Consider the following 20,382-nt stretch of genomic DNA (forward strand, 5'->3'; position numbering starts at 1 on the left):
TGCAGTTCACATCCACAGAGACGCTGACAGGGAGCGCTGACCCTCCACATAACTCCAGCTATCCGGTGCGGTACCAGTGGGTTATAGAAGGGGGGGAGAGTGTTTTAATCACCTTAATATACTGTGTAGTCTATTAAGGCTACTCAGTCAGCGCCAGGATTTTATTCTATAACTGCCTACTGGGGCGCTGTGTGTGCTGGCTCCTTAACTCTGTGTCTCTCTGAAGGTACTTGGGGGAAACTGTCTGACATTTTCCTGTGTGTGTGTGTGTTATATATCTCACATTACTATGTTTAGTAAGCTAAGGCCCACTATTGCTTGTGCATGGATTTCTAAAGCCATAGTAAAGTGGTCAGGCACATTACTAGAGGAATTAGATTCTCTGGATAGAAGTGACATTGCAATTTTCTTACATCACATACAGGATTCTGCAGTTTTCATGGTGGAGGCCATGAAGGACCTTGGTCATCTGAATGCACGGACATCTTCCATGGCTGATTGGGTACGCAGGGGACTCTGGCTATGCCAGTGGTCTGCGGATGCGGAATCCAAGAGGAGTGTAGAGAACCTACCCTTCACAGGTCAGGCTCTGTTTGGGGAAGCTTTGGATGCGTGGATTTCCACGGCAACCGCGGGTAAGTCAACCTTTCTTCCCTCAGCCACTCCGCCGACGAGGAAATCTTATCCTACGTCTACAATGCAGTCCCTTCGGACGGCAGAGGTTAAAAAGTCCAAGCCCCCTTCCACTTTCTTCAAAGGTGGTCGGGGAAAATCCAGGAAACCTGCACCAACAGGTTTGCAGGAACAGAAGCCTGGTTCCGATTCCTCAAAATCCTCAGCTTGACGGTGGACCTCCCAGCCTGGAGATCGGGCAGGTGGGAGCACATCTAAGATATTTTCGGTCAGGTCTGGGCGTCATCAGGAATGGACCCCTGGGTACAAGCTATTGTGTCCCAGGGGTACAGACTGGAGTGTCAATAACTCCCACCTCACAGATTTTTCAAATCAGGCTTACCAGCTTTGCTGACAGAAAGGGCTATCCTACAGGAAGCCATTCAAAAATTGGAAAAGGCAAATCTCATTGTTCCAGTTCCACCTCATTTGGAAAACAAGGGTTACTACTCAAACCTCTTTGTGATACCGAAACCGGACGGTTCGGTCGGACCAATATTGAACCTGAAATCTTTTAAACCCCATTTGAGGGAGTTCAGGTTCAAGATGGAGTCTCTGAGAGCGGTGATCTCAGGTCTGGAGGAGGGGGAATTTCTGGTATCTCTGAATATCAAGGATGCGTACCTCCACATTCCGATTTGGCCGCCTCACCAGGCTTATCTCAGATTTGCACTGTTGGACTGTCACTATCAGTTCCAGGCACTACCATTTGGCCTATCCACGGCACCGAGGGTGTTTACCAAGGTAATGGCAGAGATGATACTAATCCTGCGCAAGCAGGGAGTAAACATAATTCCATATCTGGACGATCTGCTGATAAAAGCATCTTCCAGGGAGAAGTTGTTGCAGAACATTGCTCTCACAATTCGACTACTCCGGGATCATGGATGGATCCTGAATCTTCCAAAGTCGCACTTGAAACCGACAAGGAGATTCTTTCCTAGGGATGGTCCTCGACACGGAAGTGCAGAGGGTGTTTCTACCGGTGGAAAAAGCGTTGGTGATACAATCAATGGTCTGGGATGTCTTGAAGCCAGCCCGGGTATCGGTTCATCAGTGCATTCGCCTTCTGGGGAAGATGGTTGCCTCCTATGAGACTCTACAGTACGGAAGATTTAATGCACGGTCCTTCCAACTGGACAGGTGGTCGGGATGTCACCTACACATGCACCAGAGGATACGTCTGTCGCCGAAAGCCAGGATTTCACTCCTTTGGTGGCTACAAATGCCTCACCTTCTCGAGGGATGCAGGTTCGGGATTCAGAACGGGATCCTTTTAACCACGGATGCAAGTCTCAGAGGTTGGGGCGCGGTCACCCAAGGGGAAAACTTCCAAGGAAAGTGGTCAAGTCTGGAATCCATCCTTCCGATAAACATTCTGGAACTAAGAGCCGTGTAAAATGGGCTTCGACAGGCGGCACATCTTCTACAACTGAGAAGCGTACTTCCTCAGCAGACACTATCTCCATCCAGGAGAGTGGGGCCTCCACCCCGAGGTGTTCGCAGAGGTGACAAGTCTTTGGGGCGTACCTCAAATCGACATGATGGCCTCCTGCCTCAACAAGAATCTTTGCAGTTACTGTTCCAGGTCTTGAGACCCACAGGCAATGGCGGTGGACACACTGGTGTCTTTGTGGTTCTTCCAGTCGGTGTATGTGTTCTCTCCACTTCCACTCATCCCAAGGATTTTCAAACTTATAAAAAGAACAAGAGTTCAGGCGATCATCATTGCTCTGGACTGGCCGAGAAGAGCTTGGTACGCGGATCTTCTGTAATTTCTGCTGGAAGATCCGAGGCCTCTTCCTCATCGAGAGGACGTTCTGCAGCAGGGGCCGTTCGCTTATCAAGACTTACCACGGCTATGTTTGACAGCATGGAGGTTGAACGCCAGATCTTAGCTCGGAAAGGCATTCCGGACAAGGTTATTCCTGCCCTGATCCAGGCTAGGAAAGGAGTAACGTCTAACATTACCATCGCATTTGGAAAAAGTATGTGTCTTGGTGTGAATCCAAGCAGTTTCCTACGGTGGAGTTTCAACTTGGCGTTTTCTCGTCTTCCTGCAAGCAGGTGTGGATGTGGGCCTACGTTTGGACTCCATAAAGGTCTAGATTTCGGCCTTGTCCATTTTCTTCCAGAAACAATTGGCTTTCCTCCCTGAGGTTCAGACTTTTTTTGAAAGGGGTTCTGCACATCCAACCTCCCTTTGTGCCTCCTACGGCACCTTGGGATCTTAACGTGGTGTTGCAGTTCCTGCAATCGTATTGGTTCGAGCCTTTACAGGAGGTTGAGGTCAAGTTTCTCACTTGGAAGGCAGTCACACACTGTTGGCATTAGCATCTGCTAGACGTGTGTCTGAATTGGGGGCTTTGTCCTGCAAAAGCCCCTACTTGATTTTCCATGAAGGTAGAGCTGAGCTCCGGACGCGTCAGCAGTTTATTCCAAAGGTTGTGTCGTCTTTCATATCAACCAACCTATCGTGGTGCCAGTGGCTACTGACTCCTCAATTACCTCAAAGTCCTTGGATGTTGTGAGGGCTTTGAGGATTTATGTGAAGAGAACTTCTCGTTGCAGAAAGTCGGACTCTCTCTTTGTCCTTTATGATCCCAACAAGATTGGGTGTCCTGCTTCTAAGCAGACGATTTCTCGCTGTATCAGGTTCACTATCCAGCATGCTTTTTCTACGGCAGGATTGCCGTGTCCAAAATCTGTTAAGGCCCACTCTACTCGTAAGGTGGGTTCCTCCTGGGCGGCTGCCTGGGGTGTCTCAGCTTTACAGCTTTGCCGAGCGGCTACTTGGTTAGGGTCAAACACGTTTGTTGAGTTTTACAGGTTCGATACTTTGGCCTCTGAGGACCTAAAGTTTGGTCTATCGGTTCTGCAGGAGCCTCCGCGCTCTCCCTCCCGTACTGGAAGCTTTGGTACATTCCCATGGTACTAATGTGGACCCCAGCATACTCTATGAAGTAAGAGAAAATAGGATTTTAATTACCTACCGGTAAATCCTTTTCTCGTAGTTCGTAGAGGATGCTAGGCGCCCGCCCAGTGCTTCGTTCTCCTGCAGTTGTTACTCGGTTCGGTACTACCTTGTTACTTGGTTAAGTACTGCATTGTTACTTGGTTAAATACTGTTCAGCTGTTGCTGAATTGTTCAAGCTGGTTAGCTTGGTTTGCCTTGTTATGTGTGAGCTGGTGTGAATCTCACCAGTATCTGTGTTTCCTCAGGCACAGTTTCTAGACTGAGTCTGGTAGGAGGGGCATAGAAGGATTAGCCAGCCCACACTATTAAACTCTTAAAGTGCCCATGGCTCCTGGTGGACCTGTCTATACCCCATGGTACTAATGTGGACCCCAGCATCCTCTACGGACTACGAGAAAAGGATTTACCGGTAGGTAATTAAAATCCTATTTTAAAGACTACTCATCCGGCAATTAATGTGTTCTAATGTATTTTTTAATGGTTTTTATGGTTAGATCAGTGGTTCCCAAACTTTCCTGAATTACGGCGCCCTAGAGTACCAGCATATTTTTCACGGCACCCCTAGAATGAAAGCTAGATTTTAGATAAATGTAAAAAAAAATATTAAATGAAGTAAATGTGCTAACCTGTCCGTTATGTGGTGGTGTACAGAATTGTGCTTCTGATTGTCCACATGCTTAATGATTGGCAGCCACAAGCACTGGTTTTTGCTATCACTTTGACAATAATTAATTTGATTTGGTCCTGGACCATCAACCTGAGGCATCCCTGCAAGATCTTCGCGGCACCCCAGGGTGCCTAGGCACACAGTTTGAGAACAACTGGGTTAGGTGGTAATTTGATTGAACTGTGTAAATGTTTTAAAAGGAAATAACATTACTTAATGCTAGAATATGTAAAAGTGTTGAGAAGCACTTAATTTGTGAGGGTGATTCCTATAACTATATTACATAGCAAACCAATTTTCTTTTTCTAAGCTGCTATTACTGTAGTTACTTAAGGTACACATGAGCCTAAATGACAAATTGGAGAAGGGATTTTTGCTTCAGTATTAAACTGATGCAGAATGGGGGAAAAAGCCACTTCTAGAGAGGTATTCTTTTAGGGAACCTCTCTGGTGGGTGTCACATTGATAAATTATAGTGATAATGTAGACTATCACAGTCAGCACATCTGTATTGGATATAGATGTGCTGATTGTGATAGTCTACATTATCACTATAATTTAATTTCAATTCTGATGCAAAAATCCCTTCTCCAATTTGTCATTTAGGCTCATGTGTCCAGTAGGTGCTCTTATGTAATTGGCCCAATGAAGGGAGCTGAATACCAAAAGGGCAGCTGATGCCTGTCTGAAAGTAGAGGAAGAGACTCTTAGGGCTGTATTCATTAGCTGTCGGAAAGACTGCAGCTTCCGACAGATTTCTGTCGGGAGGGGTTCCAACCTATTCAAAGAGGGTACTTTTTTTCCGACAAGTCGGGAATTCCCGACTTGTCAGAAAACACGTGGATCGGCGGAATAGGCGCCGATCCGTGTGCCTATGTCGGAAACGGGGCCAAATCCGACAGGTTTTGACCCCCTTTCCGACAATTTCAATCCTACTTTAAAAAAAGTCGAATTGAGCAGGGCGTCCTCCCGGCCAGGCTCCTTACTCCCGGCAGCGCCTCCCCGCGCTGCCGCTGACATGTCCCCCCACCGCCAGCTGCCGCAGTCAGCTCCCCCGCCCGCTGCCGCTGTCAGTGCACGGGGGATAGGTGTCATCTGGGGGGTCCCCCGCTACCTGATGATGGGCAGCTGCTCCGAGCCCGCGGAGGAAGAGCCGTGCTGCGGTGCCAGGGTCAGCAGCAGCAGCACGGAAGATGTGGACTCCCGGCGGGGAGGGGAGCAGCAGCCCAGCAGTGGGGGTATCAGGGTGAGCAGCAGTCGGATTTGGGAGCATATTGAATAGGTCATTGTCTGATCCTTTCCAACAATGCTTGTCGGAAAGGATCAGACACTTATTGAATATACCCCTTAATCAGAGACTCAGCATCTCTGGCAAATTACAAACTTCAAAAAGTTGACTTTTTTTTTTTTTTAACAAACCAACAATAACCAGCAGTACCCGACGCATTTGCTCAACATGTATCGGCAGTGTTTGAAAAACACATATCTTGTATAGCCCAGAATGTTCCTGCAGCACAACAATCACTGTTTAGCAAATACCTACAATATATCACACAGAAAAATGCCCAGCATGATCCTGAAGCACACAGAAAAAATACATACATGTGATGCCTTTAGTGCCAAGCTTGTGCCTGCAGTGGTCATAACAAACCAGCAGTTATCTACTCAGTCTCCCCCTGCTCTGCTTAAAGTATCATGAGCCTTTAACTGCGACAGACAGATTTAGAATAAAAGTCCTCTATTAGCCATAACATTTTTGTTTTGCATATTGTTTTTTATTTTAAGGTGTTTTTTTTTTGTTTTTTTTATTACTATTTAACCACTTAACTGACAATTTTTTTGCCAGCAAAACTGGTCAGAAAATGTCGAGACGGGTTTTGTTTTGATTCTTTTAAATGTAATTTAAAACTTTATTTTTAAAATATATTTCAATATTTTATTGACAAAAAAATTGCCTAGGGGGTGCCATGTCCATAGAAGCTATGACATTCTATCCCCATTTTCAGTACCCCTATCCCCCCCCCCCCCTCTCTCTCTCCTCCTGCAGCCGGTATCTACTCAGACGCAGCGTTGGCTTCTCTGGCGGCTGCTGCTTTCTGCAGCTACCAGGTAAATACACAGTGGCAGCACTGGCTTCCCCCAGACAGCTGCTCCTCTCTGCATCTGCTGGATGGGGGAGGGGGTGGGCAATTACGGGCCATTTTTTTTTTCAGTCTTGAAAAATGATCAGTCTTGGGATTGATTTTTATTCAGTGTGCCCCACTCAAATCCCCCCGCCCTGCCTAACCAACATAACTGACCCTAATCTGGACAGACAGGAGGGTGGGTCACTTACTGAGCGGAAGTGAGATGCAGGGCAGTGCAGGTGGTGAGGTCCGGTGGGCGGCTGGCTGTACAGCATGACCTCTGGCTTCACATCACGCTGCACAGTGTGCACAGCAGGATCAGGGAGAGCCGGGCAGCGTCTGAGCCTTCTGAGGACGCTGAATGCGGCCCGGCATAGAAAAAAATAAGTTTGTGGCCAATCTCAAAATCCCGGGGATTCAAACCCGGGCCAATTTTAGGCCACGATCCTGGGATTGGCCACCATAGTGCCGCTGCTGCCCAATCACTGTTGACCACAGTGGTTGTGACGGAGTGGTGGAGCAGCTGGTGCAAATTGTCAGCTGCGGGAAGATTCTCTTCCCACAGCTGCCCAGTGGGCGTTTCTGACTTTCTGACTTGTTGCATCAGATGTGACCATTTCAGGGAAAGCCCAGCCTGGTGACCACACTAGGCAAGTGGTTAAAAAAAAAAAAAAAAACATTTTTTTTTTTTTTTTAAGGTAATTGTCATCACACGAGTAATGACATAGTAATTTCAAAGTTCAAGCATTGTAACTCATTCACTTTGACCAGTAACAGATTTTTGTGGTACATGTAAAACAAGGCAGCTGCATTTAATGCTGGGAGTTATGAACTACAGTGGTGCAGGAACACTAGTTAAGAATTTTAATTGAAACTATTTCCATTTCAGGTGTTTGAGCATGGCAGCTGTGATAAATACTGAGTTGGATCCAGTTTTTCTAAAGGCACTTGGCTACCTCCACTCTAAAAGCAAAGATTCTGCTGACAAACTGAAGGCTCTCCTGGATGAGTCTCTGTGCAGAGGTCTTGACTCTGGATATCGGCCTCCACAGAAGGTCTGACGTCTAATACATTTCTAATTAACCATATATTCTATCCACGGAGCTTGTATTTGACAGTAACTATAAGTTCGTTTTTTCCTGTGTTAGCAAACTTTCTTGGTTAGCATTTAAGGCCTATACGCATGTTTGAAACATTCTAATCATTTCATAAATAGTGTCCTGAACATTTTTTTTTACCTTTCCTGATTCCTTCTATTTTTGCATATTTGTCACACTTGCTTGTTTCAGATATTCAAACAAAATTGATAACAAAGACCCCCTTAGTAAACACAAAATTCCATTTTTAAATGATCATTTAATTTATTGAAGGAACAAAGTTATCAAGCATCAACCAGGGAACCAAGTTGAATTTATAATTAGATTCAATATGACTATACACATTCAGGTTTGATTACTGCCAGTCCTGTTGACTCAGACATCACTTAATACTGTAGAACCTTTCCAGAAATGTGAAGTTGAATACATGGCCTCAACAAGCACTACAGTATGCCACAAGCACCAAAAAAAAAGTAAAACAAATCTAGAAGAGAGGAGAAAGAAAGTTATTGAAATAGATCAGTTTAGAAAGGGTTATAAAGCCATTTCTAATGCTGTGGGACTTAACGAACCACAGTGGGATAATAGCTATCTTCAAATGGAGACAACTTAGAACAGTGGTGAAACTTCCCAGGAATGGCCGACCTACCAAAATTCATCCAAGTGTGCATCGCCAACTTCTCCAGGAAGTCACAAAGAGCCCAGTTGAACTTCTAAGGAGTTGCAGGCCTCACTCGCTTCAGTTAATGCCATCATTCATGATTCCAACATTAGAAAGAGACTAGGCAAAAATGTTATCCATGGTAGAGTTACAAGGACACTCCCACTGCTAACCAAGAGAAACATAAAGGCTTGTATCATAGTAACATAGTTGATGAGGTTGAAAAAAGACAAAATGTCCATTGTGTTCAACCTGTAATGTAATCCTTACGCTAATCTGAATGTAACTATAGTTTGCTATAATGACCTGGATGAAGTTATGTTTATTAGTCTAATATCAACTATAATTCATGCTTTTTCGAATATAATCTTAAATGCCGTACCCTTGGATATTGCTTTCAGTTAGGAATTTATCTAATCCATTTTTACATTTGTCGACTGAGTCCACCATTACTACCTTCTCTGGCAGAGAATTCCAAAACCTTACTGCCCTTACTTTGAAGAACCCTTTCCTTCGTATGGTATTACATTTCCTTTCCTCTAGTCTGAGAGGGTGTCTGCATGTCCTGAGCAGAGATTTTTTAAATAAACAAATCGCCTGAAAGGTCCTAGTATTGTCCTTTTATATATTTGTAAATACAGGTTGAGTATCCCTTATCCAAAATGCTTGGGACCAGAGGTATTTTTTGGATATCGGATTTTTCCGTATTTTGGAATAATTGCATACCATAATGAGATATCATGGCGATGAGACCCAAGTCTAAGCACAAAATACATTTATGTTTCATATACACCTTATACATACAGCCTGAAAGTAATATTCGCTAATATTTTTAATAACTTTGTGCATTAAACAAAGTGTGTGTACATTCACACAATTCATTTGTTTCATATACACCTTATACACACAGACTAAAGGTCATTTAATACAATATTTTTAATAACCTTGCGTATTAAACAAAGTTTGTGTACACTGAGCCATCAAAAAACAAAGGTTTCACTATCTCACTCTCACTCAAAAAAGTCAGTATTTCGGAATATTTGGATATGGGATACTCAACCTGTATTAATAATATCCCCTCTTAACCGCTTCTTTTCGAGTGTAAACCTATATAGCCTAGTAAGCCTGTCCTCATATTCCAGTGCCTCTAGAGCTGGCCAAACCAGTCCTCGAGATCTACCAACAGTTCACATTTTCCAGACCACCTAGCTGGTTCACAGGTGTAGTCATTACTAATTAAAATCTGCTGCATTCATTCCTAACTGAAAATTCTACAGATCTCCAGGAGGCCTGGAAAACATGAACTGTTGGTAGATCTCGGGGACCGGTTTGGCCAGCCCTGCTCTAGACCATTAATCAAATCTAGTTGACTTATAGAATGCAAAAAAGGATGTATGTATGTATGTATATATAATCTATATAAAATATGGGACACATTTACATAGCAATGTAGCTTAATGCAGTAAGACGCAATAGAACCCTGAATAAATAAAGCTTATATTGAGCCCTATGTTTAAGGACCTGGACCAGCTTAAAGTGACACTGCCCAAACCTAAGTCAGATGTCAAGGTCAGCATCAGTGCTCCTGCAAGCACCATCCTGAGCAAGCCACTGCAAATCGAGAAGGTGAAAAAGGAAACCGAGAAGAGAACATCTGATAAGGTAAATTGACTAAAGCTAAGCAGTGCTGTTTTCAGGGCCGCCATCATGGGGGACTGCAGGATTAGCATCCCATGCCGGGCAGAGAGAAGGGCCTGTCCCCACAGTGGTGAAGATGAGTAAACGCTTGTTCTCAGAGCTGCTGCAGGTGGAGGGATTTCGCTGGGGTAAGGGCTGGCTGCTGGAGGAGTACATGGAGCAGGGAGAGGCCAGCAGTGCTTCCTCCACTCTCTGTACGCTTTTTGTTGCTGCTGTACCAACATGTTCCTGTGACGAGGGGCAGAGACACCTCCACACACTGGCTTACACTGAAGCCGCACAGGGGTCACCTCCGCTCCTTCCGACCCCCCACCCCCCCTTCTTTTAAACTACTCCTGGCTGATGCTAGCTACCCGGCTTCCTGCATGGACATAATTGATGGCTCCCGCTCAACTGAAGCGTGCTGCTAATTTCATGAATAAATAAGGGGGACTGTCATTCTGTATATCCATGGAAGGTATAACATTCTTGGTGTCGCCTATGATTTAACATGTATTCAACATAATGAACCAGGTTGGGTTACAAAAATAATTATACTAGGTACACTTAAACAGTTGGATTATTACTTTTAATGTTCTATGAAACATTACAAAATTTTCAAGTAGTCATTGGCGAGGGGATGGGGGTTTGAGACATGGCTGCCTATTTGTGTCAGTCCCAGGCCCACATAGCCCTGCCTGTGTTACTCCTGTACATGCATAATAATACAAAGTGGGACTCTTAACATTCTAATGATACACTGCTGCATGTGATCTAGTAAAGCATTACACAATAGGGGAAACAAGACTTTACCTAGGTCTGTCTTGTAGCAATAATTTATTGATTTCACCGTTATTGTTGGCCAGTATTGGAAAACAATAATTGTATGTATTATCAATGATTGGTTGACAGTAATAAGATCACATTAGCCTATGCCGAAGTCAAAAGTGGGAATATATTAGAAAGTAAGCTATAACTTTTGTTCTTGTTTAATGGCAAAAACTATTTCATAAATTAAAGCATGTATCCGCTAGATATGTTTATTTAATCTGTCATTGCATTAGTACAGATGCATATAAAAGGAGATCTCCAGTTTTTCTTAACGTTATTGGTTCCACATTGGTGCTTTTTATACATTATTCTCTGTTGCAAATGTGGATACACTGAATTCCTTTATGACCCTAATTCTCACGGTTTGTGTTTCTGGTGACAGATGAAGGTGGATATCAGTGACCCTGTGGAATTACCAAAGAAACCTCGCTTGGAGAAGCCAGAGGCTCGCTCCTCTCCAATCACAGTGCAGAGCAGCAAGGACTTACCCGTTCCGGATCTCTCCAGCTTTGATGAAACCAATGCTGATGACTTTGCCATGGAAATGGGCCTGGCCTGCGTAGTTTGTCGGTTAGTGAGCATATAAACTTATCTGTGCTACTATATTACATTAGCATTCGTAAGGTGCTATCTCTTACGTTCTAGAGGATACTGGGGGTTCCATTTAGTACCATGGGGTATAGACAGGTCCACTAGGAGCCATGGGCTCTTTAAGAAATTGATAGTGTGGGCTGGCTCCTCCCTCTATGCCCGTCCTACCAGACTCTGTTTAGAAAATGTGCCCGGAGGAGCCGGTCACGCTTATGGAAGCTCCTGAAGAGTTTTCTGCATTTGTTTTATGTTTGTTATTTTCAGGCAGGACTGGATGGCACCAGGCTGTCTGCTTCGTGGGACTTAGGGGGGGGAAACGGGCCAACCTCTTGAAGGGTTAATGGTCCCGTTCCCGGCTGACAGGACACTGAGCTCCTAAGAGAACTATTCGCAAGCCCCACCACGGCGAGCGTACATTACCGCAGCACGCCGCCACCCCTAACAGAGCCAGAAGAATGAAGAGTGGTGAGTACTAAGCCGGCGTCACGGCTAACCGGTCGCCGGCCATTATGGCGGCATGAGGGTACGGAGGCGAACGGCTTCTAACCGGGGCGGAATGCATCTCCAGACACAGTACACAGCTGCATCACAGTACACAGTACCCACACTGGCAAAAACAGCCGTAAAACGTTTTTCTCTCCATTTTAAGCACCAGATTACCTCAGCCAGTATAAAAAAAAGCGGGAAGACTGCGCGCCATTGAAGGGGCGGGGCCTTCACTATGAGCGGATCCAGGAGCTCACCAGTGCCATTTTCCCTCTGCAGTGGACACAGACACTGACTGACAGGGACACGCAGCTCATCCGGAGATACTACAGATTACTTCAGCAGTACCAGGGGGTCATAGAAGGGGGCAGAGATTATTAGTGTACTAAATCCCCTATCAAGGTACTTAGTCTACAACCCGGCTAAGCTTGGCATTAGCGATAAGGGCGCGGTGGGGGCTGGCTCCAAATAACTCTGTGTCTCCCTGAAGTGCTCTTTGTGCGTTAATTGTGCTTAACCTTCTCCTGTTTGTGTGTGTGTGTGTGTGTGTGTGTGTTGTCACATTTACCTTATGTCAGGCAAAGAGTGTGTTTCTAGTACAGCGGAGTGTTCCTCTTCACCAGGGGGCTCACTACTGGGTACTCAGGGCAGTGCACCTTCCCGGAATAGCAGGGATGAACCGGAGTGGGTTAATTCCATCAAGGGAATGATCTCAAATATTTCTATGAAATTATCCCGCAATGAGAAAGAGACGCAATACTTAAGACAGACTGTGGATGAGTTTATGAATAGAGACTCCGTCCCCAAACCAGCATCTCAATCCCCTCCCATTTGTCCGCAAAAACTATCTCTGGCCCGTATCCTGCAGTCTGATTCTGGGGGGTCATTCCGACCCGTTCGCACGCAGTGGTTCATCGCTGCGGTGCGAACAGGTCGGGCCATTGCACGGGTAAGTAAGTCTCACCATGGTCTTGTTTTGCAGGAAACGTTTTTAGCATAGCAAGGCTGCATAAGCGAATGTTGCCCTGCTATGCTAAAATACACCCCCCCATAGGCGGCGTCAAGTTGATCGCACAAGCAGCAAATAGTTGCCAGGTGCGATCAACTCGGAATAACCCCCTCTGACGCTGACGGGTCAGACATGGAGGAGGGTCACAGGGAATAGAGGCTCTTAAAGAGCCTCATCAGAGATGTTCTGCAAATTCCTAATAAGGTGTCAGAGGAGTATGAGGAATCTTATTTTAATGTAAAAAAGAAGTGTTGGACAAATGGTCCGGATCGCATCTTCACATGCACCAGAGGATCCGTCTGTCGCCGAAATCCAGGATCTCCCTTCTGTGGTGTCTACAGATTTCTCACCTTGTCGAGGGTCTGAGGTTCGGAATTCAGGACTGTTAACCACGGACGCAAGCCTCAGAGGTTGGGTAGCAGTCACCCAGCGGATGCAGTTTCAAGGAAGATGGTCAAGTCAGGAAGTCATCCTTCCAATCAACATTCAGGAAATCAGGGCCATATACAACTCCCTTCTGCGGGTCTCCTATCTTCTTCACGATCGGGCCATTCAGGTCCAGTCAGACAATGTGACTGCAGTGACATACATATACTGACAGGGTGGAACGAAAAGCAGAGCAGCGATGTTAGAGGTGTCAAGAATTCTCCTCTGGGCAGAAAAAAACGCTGTGGCGTTGTCAGCGGTCTTCATTCCGGGAGTAGACAACTGGGAAGCAGACTTCCTCGGCAGACACGACCTGCACCCGGGGGAGTGGGGCCTTCACCCAGAAGTGGCAAATTGCCCATCGTGTTCAACCTGTTTTAAGTTGTGATGATTCTACATACTTGCTGAATAATGTTTTTTGACTAGTTAGCTACTATAACTTGTGTTACCCCCGGATTAACCACGTTGATATTTTAAGTATTATAACCTTGGATAGCTTTTTCATTCAGAAATGTATCCATTCCTTTTTTAAATCCAATTACAGAGTCCGCCATTACCACCTTCCCTGGCAGGGAATTCTACATTCTGATTGCCCTAACAGTGAAGAACCCTTTCCTCCGTTGCATTCGGAACTTTCTCTCCTCCAGTCGCAGCGAGTGCCCACATGTCCTAAACTGTGTTCTTTTAATAAATAATTCCTCTGATAACTCTTTGTGATGTCCCTTTACATATTTAAAGATATTAATAATATCTCCTCTTAGGCGTCTCTTTTCTAGTGTATACATATTCAGCCTAGTAAGTCTTTCCTTATAGTCCAGTCCTTCTAGGCCTTTAATAAATTTAGTAGCTCGCCTTTGAACACTTTCAAGCTCACTGATGTCTTTTTTTTATACAATAGTGCCCAAAACTGAACACAATATTCCAGGTGCGGACGTACCAATGCCTTATACAGCGGCATGATTATATCCGAGTCCATCCGAGGTGCTTGACACATCGGAGGGGATATCCACAAATCAACATGATGGCCTCTTGTCTCAACAAGAAGCTCAAGCGGTATTATTCCAGGTCGAGAAACCCACAGGCAGTGGCAGTAGACGCTCTTGACGACTCCATGGGTCTATCAGATGGTGTACGTTTTTCCTCCACTTTACGTGTTTCCTCCACTTCCTCTGATCCCAAGAATTCTAAAAATAATAAAAAGGGAAAAGGTTCAAGCAATACCCATTGCTCAGGACTGGCCAAGAAGGGCCTGGTACGCGAACCTTCTGGAGATGCTCCTCGAAGATCCGTGGCCTCTACCTCTTCACGAAGATCTTCTGCAACAGTGCCCGTTCGTCTATCAGGACTTACCGCAGCTACGTTTGACGGCATGGAGGTTGAACGGCTGATTCTGGCCAGAAGAGGGATCCCTAACAAAGTTATCCCGACTATGATCCAAGCCAGGAAGGGGGTAACGTCTAAACATTACCACCGTATTTGGTAGAAATACGTCTCTTGGTGTGACAGCAGAAGTTATTCTGCGGTGGAATTTCATCTGGGACGTTTCCTTCTTTTTCTGCAGGGAGATGTCTGGGCTCCTACATCTAGGCTGCATCAATGTCCAGATTTCGTCCTTGTCCATTTTCTTTCAAAAACAATTGGCTTCTCTCCCTGAGGTCCAGACGTTCTTGAAATTTGTTCTGCATATCCAACCTCCCTTTGTGCTTCCCACGGCACCTTGGGATCTCAATTTGGTGCTGCAGTTCCTTCAGTCGGACTGGTTTGAACCGTTACAGGAGGTGGACGTGAAATATCTTACGTGGAAGACACTGTTGGCCTTGGCTTCAGCAAGACGTGTGTTGGAGCTGGGGGCTTTGTCTCACAAGAGCCCCTATTTAATTTTCCATGAGGACAGAGCTGAACTCAGAACTCGTCAGCAATTTCTTCCTAAAGTGATGTCAGCGTTTCACATCAACCAACCAATTGTGGTTCTGGTTAACACCGACACTTCGGCTACTTCAAAGTCTTTGGATGTTGTGAGGGCTTTGAAGGTATACGTAAAGAGGACAGCTCGTCACAGAAAATCTGACTCTCTGTTCGTTCTGTATGATCCCAACAAAATTGAGTGTCCTGCTTTAAAGCAGACAATTGCACGCTGGATCAGGCTCACTATCCAGCATGCATATTCCACGGCAGGTTTGCAGGTTCCAAAATCTGTACAGGCCCACTCTACTAGGTCGGTGGGTTCTTCCTGGACGGCTGCCCGGGGTGTCTCGGCTTCACAGCTCTGCCGAGCGGCTACTGGGTCTGGTTAGAACACGTTTGCTAAGTTCTACAAGTTCGATACTTTGGCCTCTGGGGACCTTCAGTTTGGTCAGTCAGTTCTGCAGGAACCTCCGCTCTCTCCCACCCGGTTTGGGAGCTTTGGTACATCCCCATGGTACTAAATGGAACTCCAGTATCCCCTAGGACGTAAGAGAAAATTGGATTTTTATTACCTACAAGTAAATCCTTTTCTCATAGTCCGTAGAGGATACTGAGCGCCTGCCCGGAGCTTCGTTCTTCCTGCACTGTTATTTGGTTAAGTATTGTTGGTTCAGCTGTTGCTGTTCCTGCTTAAAGTTGGGTTAGCTTGGCTTTCCACTGGTTTGTGTGTGCTGGTTCGGAATCTCACCACTATCCTTTTATATCCTTCTCTCAAAGTATGTTAGTCTCCTCGGGCACAGTTTCCTAGACTGAGTCTGGTAGGAGGGGCATAGACGGAGGAGCCAGCCCACACTATCAAATTCTTAAAGTGCCCATGGCTCCTAGTGGACCTGTCTATACCCCATGGTAGTAAATGGAATCCCAGTATTCTCTACGGACTAAGAGAAAAGGATTTACCGGTAGGTAATTAAAATCCTATTTCTCTATCGTCCTTGTGGATGCTGGGGTTCCTGAAAGGACCATGGGGAATAGCGGCTCCGCAGGAGACAGGGCACAAAAAGTAAAGCTTTCCGATCAGGTGGTGTGCACTGGCTCCTCCCCCTATGACCCTCCTCCAGACTCCAGTTAGATTTTTGTGCCCGGCCGAGAAGGGTGCAATCTAGGTGGCTCTCCTAAAGAGCTGCTTAGAGAAAGTTTAGCTTAGGTTTTTTATTTTACAGTGAGTCCTGCTGGCAACAGGATCACTGCAACGAGGGACTTAGGGGAGAAGGAGTGAACTCACCTGCGTGCAGGATGGATTGGCTTCTTGGCTACTGGACATCAGCTCCAGAGGGACGATCACAGGTACAGCCTGGATGGTCACCGGAGCCGCGCCGCCGGCCCCCTTGCAGATGCTGAAGTAAGAAGAGGTCCAGAATCGGCGGCTGAAGACTCCTGCAGTCTTCTAAAGGTAGCGCACAGCACTGCAGCTGTGCGCCATTTTCCTCTCAGCACACTTCACACGGCAGTCACTGAGGGTGCAGGGCGCTGGGAGGGGGGCGCCCTGGGAGGCAAATGAAAACCTTTTTTGGCGAAAAATACCTCACATATAGCCCCCAGAGGCTATATGGAGATATTTAACCCCTGCCAAGATTCACTAAATAGCGGGAGACGAGCCCGCCGAAAAAGGGGCGGGGCCTATCTCCTCAGCACACAGCGCCATTTTCTCTCACAGAAAGCCTGGAGAGAAGGCTCCCAGGCTCTCCCCTGCACTGCACTACAGAAACAGGGTTAAAACAGAGAGGGGGGGCACTGATTTTGGCGATATTGAGATATATATAAAGATGCTATAAGGGAAAACACTTATATAAGGTTGTCCCTATATAATTATAGCGTTTTGGTGTGTGCTGGCAAACTCTCCCTCTGTCTCCCCAAAGGGCTAGTGTGGGTCCTGTCCTCTGTCAGAGCATTCCCGGTGTGTGTGCTGTGTGTCGGTACGTGTGTATCGACATGTATGAGGACGATGTTGGTGAGGAGGCGGAGAAATTGCCTGTAATGGTGATGTCACTCTCTAGGGAGTCGACACCGGAATGGATGGCTTATTTAGGGAATTACGTGAGAATGTCAACACGCTGCAAGGTCGGTTGACGACGTGAGACGGCCGACAAACTATTAGTACCGGTCCAGGCGTCTCAGAAACACCGTCAGGGGCGTTAAAAACGCCCATTTACCTCAGTCGGTCGACACAGACACAGACACGGACACTGAATCCAGTGTCGACGGTGAATAAACAAACGTATTTCTCATTAGGGCCACACGTTAAGGGCAATGAAGGAGGTGTTGCATATTTCTGATACTACAAGTACCACAAAAAAGGGTATTATGTGGGAGTGAAAAAACTACCTGTAGTTTTTCCTGAATCAGATAAAATAAAATGAAGTGTGTGATGATGCGTGGGGTTACCCCGATAGCAAATATTGGCGTTATACCCTTTCCCGCCAGAAATTAGGGCGCGTTGGGAAACACCCCTTAGGGTGATAAGGCGCTCACACGCTTATCAAGTGGCGTTACCGTCTCCAGATACGGCCGCCCTCAAGGAGCCAGCTGATAGGAAGCTGGAAAGATATCCTAAAAAGTATATACACACATACGGTGGTTATACTGCGACCAGCGATCGCCATCAGCCTGGAGATGCAGTGCTGGGTTGGCTTGGTCGGATTCCCTGACTGAAAATATTTTATTCATATAGAGCATTTAATAGGATGCATTCTATATATATATGTACGTGAGATGCACAGAGGGATATTTGCTCTCTGGCATCAAGATAAGTACGTTGTCCATATCACCCAGAAGATGTCATGGACACGACAGTGGTCAGGTGATACAGATCCCATACGGCACATGGAAGTATTGCCGTATAAAGGGAAGGAGTTAGTTGGGGTCGGTCCATCGGACCTGGGGACCACGGCAACAGCTGGGAAATCCAACCTTTTTACCCCAAGTTACATCTCAGCTGAAAAAGACACCGTCTTTTCAGCCTCAATCCTTCCTTTCCCATGAGGGCATGCAGGCAAAAGGCCAGTCATATCTGCCCAGACATAGAGGTAAGGGAAGTAGACTGCAGCAGGCAGCCCCTTCCCAGGAAAAGAAGCCCTCCACCGCGTCTGCCAAGTCCTCAGCATGACGCTGGGGCCATGCAAGCGGACTCAAGGTGGGGGGGTAGTCTCAAGAGTCTCAGCGCGCAGTGGGATCACTCGCAGGTTGACCCCTAGATAGTACAAGTATTATCCCAGGGGTACAGATTGGAGAGTCGAGACATCTTCTCCTCGCAGGTTTCTGAAGTCTGCTTTACCAACGGCTCCCTCCGACAGGGAGGCAGCATTGGAAACAATTCACAAGCTGTATATCCAGCAGGTGATAATCAAAGTACCCCTCCTACAACAAGGAAAAGGGTATTATTTTTCCACACTATATTGTGGTACTGACGCCAGACGGCTTGGTGAGACATAGTCTAAACTGAAATCTTTGAACACTTACATAAAAGGTTCAAATCGAGATGGAGTCACTCAGAGCAGTGATAGCGAACCGGAAAAAAGGGGACTATATGGTGTCCCTGGACATCAAGGATTACCTCCATGTCCAAATTTGCCCTTCTCAACAAGGGTACCTCTGGTTCGTGGTACAGAACTGTCAATATCAGTTTCAGACGATGCCGTTTGAATTATCCACGGCACCCCGGGCCTTTTACCAAGGTAATGGCCGAAAAGATGTTTCTTCAAAGAAAAAAGGCATCTAAATTATCCCTTACTTGGACGATATCCTGAAAAGGGCAAGTTCCAGAGAACAGTTGGAGGTCGGAAGAGCACTATCTAAAGTAGTTCTACGACAGCACGACTGGATTCTAAATATTCCAAGAATCGCAGCTGTTTTCCGACGATACGTCTGCTGTTCCTAGGAATGATTCTGGGCATAGTCCAGAAAAAGGTGTTCCTCCGGGAGGAAAAAGCCAAGGAGTTATTCGACCTAGTCAGAAACCTCCTAAAACCAGGCCAAGTATCAGTGCATCAATGCACAGGAGTCCTGGGAAAAATGGTGGCTTCTTACGAAGCGATTCCATTCGGCAGATCTCAGGGGATTTGCTGGACGAATGGTCCGGATCGCATTTTCAGATGCATCAGCGGATAATCCTGTCTCCAAGGACAAGGGTGTCTCTTCTGTGGGGGCTGCAGAGTGCTCATCTTTTAGAGGGCAGCACACTCAGCATTCAGGACTGGGTTCTGGGGACCACGGATACCAGCCTGAGAGGCTGGGGAGTAGTCACACAGGGAAAAAATTTCCAAGGAAGTGTGGTCAAGTCTGGAGACTTCTCTCCACATGAATATACTGGAGCTAAGGGCAATTTACAATGCTCTGAGCCTAGGAAGACTCCTGCTTCAAAGTCAACCGGTGCTGATCCAGTAGGACATCATCATGGCGGTCGCCCACGTTATCAGACGGGGCGACACAAGAAGCAGGAGGGCAATGACAGCAAGGATTCTTCGCTGGGCGGAAAATCATGTGATAACACTGTCAGCAGTGTTCATTCCGGGAGTGGGCAACTGGGAAGATTTCCTCAGCATAAATGAATTCCACCCGGAAAAGTGGAAACTTAATCTGGAAGTTTCCACATGATTGTAAACCGTTGGGAAAGACCAAAGGTGGTTATGATGGCGTCCCACCTGAAGCGCCAGGTCAAGAGACACTCAGGCAATAGCTGGGACGCTCTGGTAACACCGTCGGTGTACCAGTCGGTGTATGTGTTCCATCCTCTGCTTTTCATACCCAATGTATTGAAAATGATAGGAAGGAGAGGAGTAAGAACTATACTCGTGGCTCCGGTTTGGCCAAGAAGGACTTGGTTCCCGGAACTTAAAGAGATACTAAGAAGGGTCTTGATTCGGCAAGAACCGTGTCTGTTCCGGGACTTACCGCAGCTGCGTTGACGCCAAGGCGGGTGAACGCCGGATCCTAAGGGAAAGAGGCATTCCGGAAGAGGTCATCCCTACCCTGGTCAGAGCCAGGAAGGAGGTGACCGCACAACATTATCACCACTTAGGTGAAAATATGTGCCAGGGTGTGAGTCCAGGAAGGCTCCACGGAAGAATTTCAACTAGGTTAATTTCTACATTTCCTGCAAACAGGAGTGTCTATGGGTCTCAAATTGGGTCCATTAAGGTTCAAATTTCGGCCTGTTGATTTTCTTCCAGAAAGAAATTGGCTTCAGTTCCTGAAGTCCAGA

General features: G+C 46.3%; 1 protein-coding gene across 2 annotated transcripts in view; it reads left to right on the forward strand.

The window, feature by feature from the left end:
- INTS12 (integrator complex subunit 12) overlaps positions 1–20,382 on the forward strand; it is a 77,542-nt gene that overhangs the window by 20,184 nt on the left and 36,976 nt on the right. For both annotated transcript variants that reach the window (XM_063919335.1, XM_063919328.1), the window contains exons 2-4: positions 7,332–7,497; positions 9,719–9,862; positions 11,091–11,278. In XM_063919335.1, the coding sequence (XP_063775405.1) occupies positions 7,342–7,497; positions 9,719–9,862; positions 11,091–11,278 (488 nt within the window). In that variant the 5' untranslated portion in view covers positions 7,332–7,341. The remainder of the gene's footprint in view (positions 1–7,331; positions 7,498–9,718; positions 9,863–11,090; positions 11,279–20,382) is intronic.

Source organism: Pseudophryne corroboree, chromosome 1 (genome assembly GCF_028390025.1).
Source record: "Pseudophryne corroboree isolate aPseCor3 chromosome 1, aPseCor3.hap2, whole genome shotgun sequence".
NCBI lineage: Eukaryota > Metazoa > Chordata > Amphibia > Anura > Myobatrachidae > Pseudophryne > Pseudophryne corroboree.